This window comes from Natrix helvetica (genome assembly GCF_964273705.1).
Source record: "Natrix helvetica genome assembly, chromosome: 5".
NCBI classification, from domain to species: domain Eukaryota; kingdom Metazoa; phylum Chordata; class Lepidosauria; order Squamata; family Natricidae; genus Natrix; species Natrix helvetica.
In genome coordinates, this window is record NC_138551.1 from 148,031,092 (window position 1) to 148,042,628 (window position 11,537).

An 11,537-nucleotide genomic window follows, 5' to 3' on the forward strand; every position below is an offset into this window, starting at 1 on the left:
AACTGAAAAGCAAAGCAGGGAAAGCAGAAACCGGAACAGCCGCCCCCCCAAAAAGGGAAGCAGGCAAAACGAGATGTGGCTGGCGAGGCCCTTTTCAATGTTTCAGCGGTCCCGGAGAGAAAGCATTTTGAGAGCTGGCACACGGAAATGCCAAAGGGTGCCAGCCGTTGTCTGCTGCTCTGGGCCTCTGGCGTCGGTCTATTCTGGGCACTGGCACCGAGGCTGGCATGCCAAGCCTCTTGCCATCTGCTACTGAGAATTGGGCCTCCTTTAGCTGCAGAGCATTGGGGGGGGGGGGGTGAACGGAGGGAAGGGAAGCTGGAGGGAGCGGGGTTGGCTTGGAGGCGTTTCTCCCAAGATTCGAACCCTTCAAGGGTTGGAGTCTCCAAATAGTTTTCTGGAATTAATAAGAAAGGGACTTACAAAGGCAGAGTGAAAGGTAAAAGTTCCCCTCGCACATACGTGCTAGTCGTTCCCGACTCTAGGGGGCGGTGCTCATCTCCGTTTCAAAGCCGAAGAGCCAGCGCTGCCCGAAGATGTCTCCGTGGTCATTTGGCCGGCATGACTCAACTCCCGAAGCCGCACGGAACGCTGTTCCCTTCCCACCAAAGGGGGTCCCTATTTTTTTTCTACTTGCATTTTTTAACGTGCTTTCGAACTGCAGTAGCTGGGACAAGTCACGGGAGCTCGCTCCATTAAGCGACGCTGGGGATTCGAACCGCCAAACTGCTGAACTTTCTGATCGACATGCTCAGCGTCTTAGCCCCTGAGCCGTCCCTTTTTGAGATGGGACAGGAACTTAAAATCCTCCCCTATCCATCTCACAGCGCACCAGGAAGCCGGAAGAGGAACAGGCGACCTGGCTCCATGCGCCACTTCGGGCACACATGCCGTAGGTTCGCCATCACGGTCCTTGACCCAGCTATACCTTTATGGGTGGGGGGGTCTTGTTTGGTTTTCTTCTCTAGGCGTTCAAGAGAGGAGATTTAAAGACCCTAGGCAAACTTAAACACCCAAAGAGCCATTTGGACCCGTTTCCCGCAGAACAGAAAACACCAGGAGCCACAAAGGTCCTAACTGAAAGCCCTCTGTTCAATTCTGGAGCTGCTAACCGGAAGTTCAGTTCCCCCGCCATAGAGTCTCCTCCTAGCACGGCGTCCTTTTTCCTCTACCTGTCCTAACCGAAAGCCCTATCAATTGTGGAGACAACTGGAAAACCCTCCCCTTGCCATAGAGTCTTCTCCTGGCGCACTCTGCTTCTTTCTCCCCCAAGAAGCTCCTCTCAAAATTGTGGCGCCGACTGTTGACGGAGCTACAGCAGAAGGGGGAAAGAGCCACATGAGGCTCCAGAGCCGCAATTTGCTGAACCCTGCCCTAGGGGAAAGGGTGGTTCTAACGAACAACAGGATTATCTAGCGTAGGGATGGCTAACCCTTTTTGTTGCCGCGTACCGACAAAATGCAATGTGCATGTGACACCCCCGCGCACTCCTCCCACCCCTGCGCAGGTGACACCCCCGCCGCTGAGGGAGGGGGGGCACCACACACCCCGCATCTTATTTTGGGCCTAGTAGGCCTCCCTTTCAGCGGCTCCTGGGAGCAAAAACGCGGCCGTGGGGAGAGGCGGGGTGCGTCACTCCCCCCCGTGCTCCCCCGCACCCCCATGCATGCGCACGCGGCCCCCCCATGGCCCCTGCTTATACGTGCATGACCCGGCCAGTCCCCCACGCATGTGCATGCATCTCCCACCTGTGACACGCGTGCCCAAGATTCGCTATCATGGATCTAGAGGTAAAAGGAAGCCTTTGAATTTTTTACCGTCTGAGTCGCTCATGTCCTCTTCAGAGTCTTCCTCTACCTCATCGTCCACTTCATATTCTCCTTCCTCTTCCTCCTCCTCACTGCTGCTCGCGCTGTCTGCAGCCGCCTTCTTGCCTTTCTCTGCACCCAGAAAAGAAAAACGAGGAGAGATGTGACAAAACCGTCTAGGGTTTCCTGCCTAGGCATGGGGTTGGACTAGAAGACCTCCAAGGTCCCTTCCAACTCTGTTATTCTGTATTGTATTGTAAATAGTCCCCTTCTGTGCATTCGTGGGGAATGTAAAACAGTTCTTTGGCCAAGCAGAAAGTTTTAAAATATATATTTCCTGACAGTGAGAACAATTAATCAGAGGAACAACTTGCCCTCCAGAAGTTGTGAATGCTCCAACACTGGAAGTTTTTAAGATGATGTTAGATAACCATTTGTCTGAAGTGGTGGAGGGTTTCCTCCCTAAGCAGGGGGCTGGGCTAGAAGACCTCCAAGGTCCCTTCCCACTCTGCTATTCTGTTCTATTCTAGATGGAGGTGGTCCAAGCACTATGAAATGAAAATAATCTCAAGCAAAAATAAATAAAACCAGAAAAATAAAAACCATTTAGAGGTGTGCTTTTAAAATATTTTTTTTGCTTCCCCTTATATCCCCCATCCCAGCCTAACAATCCTCCCAAAGCAGGAGAAATCGGGGAAAGAACCGGAAAAATCAAAATGCAATAAATAAAAATAAACAGAACTCTTAGGTTCCTTGGCTGGGATGAGGGATTTAAATGTTTTATGGTTCTCCGGCTGCTGTGAGTTTTATGCCTCATTTTATTTTGCATTTGAATGTATTGTTGCTCTGAGCTGCCCCGAGTCATAAACTGAGGCGGGCAGCTGTATAAATCAATTTAATAAATAAACCTTTGGCATCCTTCCAAAACGTGGGGAACAATGGCCTCTTTAGGATTTGTGGACTTCAACTCCCAGAATCCTTGAGGGTTTGTGGACTTCAACTCCCAGAATTCATGTGTGTTTGCAGACCTCAACTCCCAAAATTCATGAGTTTGCAGACTTCAACTCCCAGAATCCCTGTGTCTGTGGACTTCAACTCCCAGAACTCCTTAGTGTTTGTAGACTTCAACTCCCAGAATTCCTTAGTGTTTGTGGACTTCAACTCCCAGAATTCCTTAGTGTTTGTGGACTTCAACTCCCAGAATTCCTTAGTGTTTGTAGACTTCAACTCCCAGAATTTCTTAGTGTTTGTGGACTTCAACTCCCAGAATTCCTTAGTGTTTGTGGACTTCAACTCCCAGAATTCCTTAGTGTTTGTAGACTTCAACTCCCAGAATTCCTTAGTGTTTGTAGACTTCAACTCCCAGAATTCCTCAGTGTTTGTAGACTTCAATTCCCAGAATTCCTTAGTGTTTGTAGACTTCAACTCCCAGAATTCCTTAATGTTTGTGGACTTCAACTCCCAGAATTCCTTAGTGTTTGTAGACTTCAACTCCCAGAATTTCTTAGTGTTTGTGGACTTCAACTCCCAGAATTCCTTAGTGTTTGTGGACTTCAACTCCCAGAATTCCTTAGTGTTTGTAGACTTCAACTCCCAGAATTCCTCAGTGTTTGTAGACTTCAATTCCCAGAATTCCTTAGTGTTTGTAGACTTCAACTCCCAGAATTCCTTAGTGTTTGTAGACTTCAACTCCCAGAACTCCTGTGTTTGTAGACTTCAATTCCCAGAATTCCTTAGTGTTTGTGGACTTCAACTCCCAGAATTCCTTAGTGTTTGTAGACTTCAACTCCCAGAACTCCTCAGTGTTTGTAGACTTCAATTCCCAGAATTCCTTAGTGTTTGTGGACTTCAACTCCCACAATTCCCGAGGGTTTGTGGATTCTCAGCATTCTCAGGAATTCTGGGAGTTCCTGAGTCCAAAAATCCTAAAAAGGCCTCCTTTTCCCACCCTTGCCACGGGGTGACACTAGCCATGGGACACACTGGGAAATAATATTTTTGGAAGTGTCCCTTCCCTCTCTCGACTTCAGCGATTTTTTTTTGGGGGGGGGTGTTCCGGGAATTCTTGCAGATTAAAAGATCTTGCCCACCTTTGGCAGGTTTCCGAGGGGTTCCAATTTCCTGCTGGCTGGACCCCCAACTCTCCTTTTTCAAGAACTCCCCCCCCCCATTATCAGCAGGAAGTGCAAGATGAATGGAAACACTCTGAGAGGCAGAACAAAAATCTTTTGTGTTTTACCCATCTAAAGGTAAAGGTTCCCTTTGTACATATGCGCTAGTTGTTCCCGACTCTAGGGGGCGCTGCTCATCTCCGTTTCAAAGCCGAAGAGCCAGCGCTGTCCGAAGACGTCTCCGTGGTCATGTGGCCGGCAGGACTCAACACCAAAGGCGCACGGAAGGCTGTTCCCTTCCCACCAAAGGTGGCTCCTATTTTTCTACTTGCATTTTTTAATGTGCGTTCGAACTGCTAGGTTGGCAGAAGCTGGGACAAGTCACGGGAGCTCCCTCCGTTACGCGGCGCTAGGGATTCGAACCGCCGAACTGCCGACCTTTCTGATCGACAAGCTCAGCGTCTTAGCCGAGCCACTGCGCCCCCTTTTATCCACTGTGTGTGTGTGTGTGTGTGTTTGTTTGTTGCATGTGTGTGTGTGTGTGTGTGTGTGTGTGTGTGTTTTCAGCAGCTGCTACCGCCTGGCACCAAGGCTCTCTGTGATTCAGCGCCAGCATCCACGGGGGCACAGAATGGAAGCTCTCGTTTCTTTCAGCTCCAGTCCGAGAGTGTGCGCCTAGACACCAACCGGAGGAGAGAAAGCACCTCGTCTGCGTTGCCCGCTGCTCCTTTCCTGGAGTCTCGAGTTTTAATCCAATTTAGACAGGAAATCAGAGCACGCTGGTGGATGTATTAATCACTTTAAGAAGAAAGCTATTACGGGAGGGGAGAGCAAGGCCGGAAGATGGGGAAGAGATGGGAAATTCTCCCTACTTCATCCCTCCCTCCCTCCCTCCCTCCCCTCCTCTATCTTCAGCCTGGCATTCACTATGCCTTCATCCCCAAACACCCCCCGCCCGGCAACCATTTGGGGTGAGAGGGGCTTAGGAGACCCACGTTGTTAATTGCAGAATTAAAAACAAAACAAAGAATTTCTAAGACGCGCTACTAAAAACTCAACTCTTGAAAAATATTTGATTTCTACTCTTTTAGGCACAGCCCTACAAGAGGTGGCCCTAATCTGGCCAGAATTACGCACAGAGGGGATAGGGAGTTGTTCCCCCCCCCCCTCCAACCCCAACCTTTGCACAATGTAGGCCTAGCTTTGGGAACTCACCGCCACTAGATGTAGCTGTGATACTTAGGTCATGGTTCTGGATCTTGGATACTTTTAAGATGGGTGGACTTCAACTCCCAGAATTCCCCAGCCAGCCATGCTGCCTGGGGAATACTGGGAGTAGGAATCCACTCATCTGAAAATTCCTTAGCTTACTGGCTGGGGAATTCTGGGAGTTGAAGTCCACCCATCTTAAAAGTTCCTTAACTTACTGGCTGGGGAATTCTGGGAGTTGAAGTCCACCCATCTTAAAAGTTCCTTAGCTTAATTGCTGGGGAATTCTGGGAGTTGAAGTCCACCCATCTTAAAAGTTCCTTAACTTACTGGCTGGGGAATTCTGGGAGTTGATTCCTGCAACCGTTCTTCATATGTTTTAGTCTCCAGTCCCCTAATCCTCTTTGTTGCTCTTCTCTGCACTCTTTTCTAGAGTCTCCACATCCTCCGCCTGCGTGGAAGGACGAGCGCATGCGTGGACGTTTGTGAACCGGTAGCAAAAGTAAGCGGATACCACCCCTACTGTAAATTGCACCCAAACAGAAGGCGCAAAATGCAGAAACGAACCCAAGTTACAGGCGCAAAAAATGCAGGAACGACCCAAGTTACAAGTCCCGCAGGGACCGTGTGGAGATGATCCTAGGCTGATTGCACCATCTATTAGCCTCCGTCTATTATCCTCTGGCTATCCCCTTCCTCACACACACACCCCACTCCCTGCACACATTTAGGAGAGGGAGAGGGTGCAGGACTGGTGAATTACTCTGTAAAACAAGCACATCCAACCAGCCCCGGCAATCTCAGTGGGATCACAACAACGCAGCCCTGTCTATTTTTCTTCTGTTCCCCCCTCCTCACAGGCTGGTTACGGAGCCCCCCCCGTCTCCCCCTCCTCAATCGGCGGTAATGTGATTACGGGCTGGAAAGCCGCTAAAGTTCATTAGACGTCCGCCGTGGTTTAATGTGGACAGATCGCTCATTACGGGCCAGGGTCTGGGGAGGCGAGAGTGCCAGCCGAGCGGTCCGTCCCCCCAGCCGTAGATTTAATTGCCTCCTGACACGGCCATCCACCATCCGATCTCCCCCAGCTCCATTAATAACCACGGGCAGCTGCCTCTCCCCCTCACCCGGGAGCCTCATCAGGCGGTAAACGAGAGGAATGCGCGGGTGTCGGCTCTCCCTGCAGACGAGCCATTGATCAAATCTGGCAGGCGGGAGGGAGGGTCACCCCCTCCCCTTCTGGGAAACAAGAGTGGGGAGGGTGGTCTGGGATGGAGGAAGGGGGGGAGGAGGGAGTCCAGGTCCTTGACCTCCTGCCCTCTTTCTCCCGAAGTAGCCAAGCCCATCTCTGCACTTGGTTTTTTATTCATAGCGCAAAGGCGGAAGAAAGCGGGTGTGTTTTTGAAGCTGGTTAAGCTCCCACCCTGTTTAAGCCATGATTTATTTCAAGCATGCCTTTGCGGAAGGCCTGGTCTTTTGCATGAAACAGCCAACTGTTCTGAGCGAGGCTTCCCAAGGGCATGAAGCAAACTCCTTGTTGTCCCGACAAAAACTCCTTTTATTCATTGACTGTGGATTCTGCTCATTCACATCCAGCAAAGTCTTTCAAGGGAGGATTTACGGTCACAGACCTTCTCTGGCTTGGAGAGCTGCCAGGCCGAGATCTGCAGAACTTGGCAAGGAATCCCGGAGAGTCACGAACCAATGAAGCGAACTAATTGTCTCCTGCAAGCTCCACTCCCCTTTCGCTCCTCTTTTATTCTCTCTGGGAGGGGCCATTTCATTGTCCACTTGTGGCCTTACTCCCAAGTCGAACCCTGTTCTTTAGCTGCTCCCTTCGTCTGGCCACTCACACTGGGAACAGGCTCCAGCTGTTCCTCTGCCTCACTGATGTCTGCCTCTGAAGGCAGCTGATAACTGGCATATCGCCCTGGGCCCCTCTCTGCTTCCGACACAGAGCCCTCATCAGAGCCTTCCCCAGACTCCAGGACTGGCCCATCTTCCTCCCCAAACTCCTCACTGTCCGAATCTACTACCAGCTCTACTGGCCACTGGTGGGCCATAGCACCAACAGCCGTCCCTGGCAAGCCGCAAGGACAGACCCACACAATTTTGGACGGTGTGGGGAATTTCATTTTAATGTACGCCAGTTAGGGTACGTTCAAAGTGACAATAAAGGTTATTTTATTGCATTATTGTATTTTATTTTATTGTATTGAATAAGTTGCTTATTCTAAAAGTCTAAGAAAAGCAATGGAAAATAGCACTTATCCCAAGGACCTGGGCTTGAGATCTTAAGAAGAGAAGCTCTGTATGAGCTCAAAGGCCTATTTAGTCAACAGACACAGAAGATAAGACTGGTAGCCCTTCTCTAACAACAACAGGGACTAGCAACTTGACTGTTAAGCGAAGAGATTGCTAAACGAAATGGCGATGCACCAATCTTCCATTAGCTTTCTTTTGCTTTACAGGCCTGCAAAGGTTGTTGCAGAAGTGGCCATAAAGTTACTTTTACACCCCTCTCTTAGGGCAGTCACTAAATGAGGACTAGTTGTACATACAATGATGTGTTTTGTTTCCTCTGTGCCCCCCCTACTAAAAGCTACTCTGTTCAGCTAGTGACGTATATAGCTGTCAAGAGTTATTCCAATCCCACCTGAAAAGTACTCAAGAGGGCAAACCAAGCCATATCTTGTGTCAGGGGGTTCCAAAGGCTCAAAATTACACCTTTGTGGAAAGGACTATCTCTCCCACTTTTTCCCAATTTTCTATGTAACGATGGGGTAATCCCAGACTTCCGACACCAGTGGAGGAAAACATTGGTCTGTCGACTCTCCTCAAAACCTTGGCCAAGGGGAGGATGATGGGAGTTACAATCCAATGCATCTTTTCCCCTTCCTTTCCCCAAACTTAACTGGCCGGGAGACTGGGGTTTTAACTGGGGGGAGGGGACATTTGCACAGCACCCCAATGTCTAGGCTCAGCAGTTAAAGGTGAACCAATCTGTTTTCTAGTCCAGGGGTCCCCAACCTTTCGGACCTCAGGGGCCACTAAATTCATAATTTTAAATCCCGCGGACCACTAATATAATCTGCCTAATAACCGGCTGGGTGGGCGTGGCCAGGTGGTCATGTGACTGAGTGGGCGTGGCCAACTTGATGTCAATCACGTCAAAGGGCGCCTTGCCTCCCAGCCCCTCCTCACCTGCCCTCCCAGGCTCCTTAGGGCCCCAACAGGAAGCAGTGGCTGGAGCTAAACAGCCCCCAGGAGAAAGAGTTGGCAAAACAGCTCAGTTCAAATTGGATCTGGCCGAGAAGGAGGCTCAGCAGAAGCACCTCACTGAGGACTAGGAGCATAGGCTTTCCAAGCAGAGGGAAGACCTGCGAGAGTGCAAGGCCAGGGACCAGCGCCTGGAGGCTCAGCGGGCTGAGATGGTCAGCCAGTTCCAGGCCGTGATGCAGTCCCACTGGAACGAGGCCCTCCGGCTCTTCTCCACCAGCGGCTCTTCCCTCCAGCCTTCGCCCAAAGCCCCCCACCAGGAGGCCGAAGCAGACCCCAAGTCGGAATTTCTACCCCCCTCCGATCTGCACAAAAAGACCCCAAAGGGGGAGACTCTCTGCAGCAACACAAGCCTTCATTGCACGTATCCGTCCCAGGGGGGCGTAGTTTGAGGACCCCTGATTTAGCGCAATATAAAAAATGCAAATAATTTTCCTGCGGACCCCCAAAACTTTCTCCCGGGCCACCAGTTGGTGACGGCTGTTCTGGGATATTTGACTTTACCTCGAGGGAAAGCCCGATGCCACCCGATTCTGATTCTGCCACCATGCCTTTTTCCAGGCCAACCGATTCCGCTGAGATTAGAGCTGCTATAAAACGCTAATGAGTGCTTAACTATGGCAATATTTAATTAAAAAAGGAGGAGGAGAAGGGGGGGGCTGCGAGCTGCTGCTAATTAACAGAAAATTGGTAATTTCCTGGCTATTAACGGCTTATTTTCCACTCATCTGAACACGGGCAAGGAAGCACAGCGACGGCATAAATGGGTGGAGCACAAACTGTCTTATCGAGAGGAGCACACACGCACGCACGCACGCACACACACACACACACACACACACGGTTTGCAAAACTGGGGGAGCCTGTGACCTTCCTTGGCATTAACCCTAGGATGCCCTATGGGGTTGAGAACCATGAATTGATGGAATGGGATAGAGGATAGGATAGAGAATAGAATTGAATAGAATAGAAGGATAGGATAGGATAGAGAATAGGATAGAATAGGATAGAATAGAACAGAATAGAAGGATAGGATAAGATAGGATTGGATTGGCTAAAGGATAGGATAGAGAATAGGATAGAATAGAATAGGATAGGATAGAACAGAATAGGAGGATAGGATGGCATAGGATAGAGGATAGGATAGAGAATAGAATAGAATAGAATAGAAGAATAGGATAAGATAGGATTGGATTGGATAGAGGATAGGATAGAGAATACAACATAGCATAACAGAACAGAATAGAAACAAAACGGAATAGAATAGGATAGGATTGGATAGAGGATAGGATAGATAGGATAGGATAAGATTGGTTAGAACAGAACAGAAGGATAAGATAGGATAGGATTGGATTGAGGATAGGATAGAGAATAGGACAGAATAGGATAGGATGGGATAGAATAGAGAATATAATATAGCAGAACAGAACAGAATAGAAATGAAACGGAAACGGAATAGAAAAGAAACAGAAAAGAAATGGAATAGAATAACAAGAGTTGGAAGGGACCTTGGAGGTCTTCTAGTCCAACCCCCTGCTTAGGCAGGAAACCCTACACCACTTCAGACAAAGGGTTGTCCAACATCTTCTTTAAAACTTCTAATGTTGGAGCATTCGCAACTTCTGGAGGCAAGTTGTTCCACTGATTAATCGTTCTCATTCTCAGGAAATTTCTCCTTAGTTCTAGGTTGCTTCTCTCCTTGATTAGTTTTCATCCATTGCTTCTTGTCCTGCCGTCAGGTGCCTTGGAGAATAGCTTGACTCCCTCTTCTTTATGGCAACCCCTGAGATATTGGAACATTGCTATCATGTCTCCCCTAGTCCTTCTTTCTATTAAACTAGACATCCCCAGTTCCTGCAACCGTTCTTCATATGTTTTAGCCTCCAGTCCCCTAATCATCTTTGTTGCTCTTCTCTGCACTCTCTCCAGTCTCCACATCTTTTTTACATCGTGGCGACCAAAACTGAATGCCGTATTCCAAGTGTGGCCTTACCAAGGCATTATAAAGTGGCATTAACCCTTCACGTGATCTTGATTCTATCCCTCTGTTGATGCAGCCTAGAACTGGGTTGGCTTTTTTGGCAGCTGCTGCACACGGCTGGCTCCTATTTAAACGGTTGTCCCTTAGGACTCCAAGACCTCACTCACAGTTACTACTATTGAGTAGTATAGCTTGCCCCCCCCCCCCCGGCAGATGGTACAGGACAATAAAAAGAAGGACAAATAGGCTGAAAACCAGCTTCTCTCCCAGCGCAGGAACTACATTGAATTCTATGGTATAGTGCAATATTAATGCAATAATCAGGGGTTTTCAATTCAATTGTATACGGAATGTGAAAGAGGTGTATTTGCGTTTTATTTTTAGAGTTATAATGTGCCCTGAAGGTGGGCATCTAATTTCGTTGTACGAGGTGCCACGACAATAAAGTAAGCTACTACCGCTGCTACTAAATCTCATGGATCTTTAAACTTTGGAAAATTCAAGGAAGCTGAACCCGCCCAGGGAAACATGGATGAAAAATAAACAAATAAAGAGATTCAAGTCATGTTCTGTCTCCCAATTTCGCACAGGTAAAGGTGGCACCCGAGGCCTTGTCTGCCCTCCCAAATTGGGCTCCATCCACAGATGGAGGGATGTGAGGTAGAGAAAGGAAGGTGCACAGATGTGACAGCAGCTTCCCTTCCCCCACCAAGGAAGGATCTGCTCCAGAGGTGTCTCACCCACCCACCTAGACCTCTCCCCTCCTGGGAAAACCCGTCTTGGCGGAGTTGATAGCTTCCTTCGAAAGAAAGAAGGGGGGAAAGCCGACAACATCAGCGGTGCACCGAGGCGCATCCAGCTTGCCTGTTGGAAGAATACGGGAACAATGTGCGTGGCAGTCTCCCGCCGTGCGCAGAAGTCAAAGCAAGAGAAAAACCCAGCGGGAGTCTGGTTTTGGACCGAGATAGTCTCTCTCTCTCTGTCACACACACACACACACATGCACACACACACAAAATCATCTCAGGACAAGAGAGACAGCAAATCAACCAGGGATGGATAACAACACCTCAATTAATCCTTCAAAAGTCTGTGGGGGGAAAGGGTGTAGAATTGGCTGCAGCAAAGCTTAATCCATCCGTCTTATCT

At 49.1% G+C, this 11,537-nt stretch overlaps 1 protein-coding gene across 1 annotated transcript in view; it reads right to left on the reverse strand.

Annotated features, from left to right (window-relative positions):
• The window catches only part of NOC2L (NOC2 like nucleolar associated transcriptional repressor), a 66,534-nt gene that overhangs the window by 5,492 nt on the left and 49,505 nt on the right, over positions 1–11,537 (reverse strand). The window contains exon 18 of the mRNA XM_081954939.1: positions 1,818–1,940. Coding sequence (XP_081811065.1) covers positions 1,818–1,940 — 123 coding nt within the window. The remainder of the gene's footprint in view (positions 1–1,817; positions 1,941–11,537) is intronic.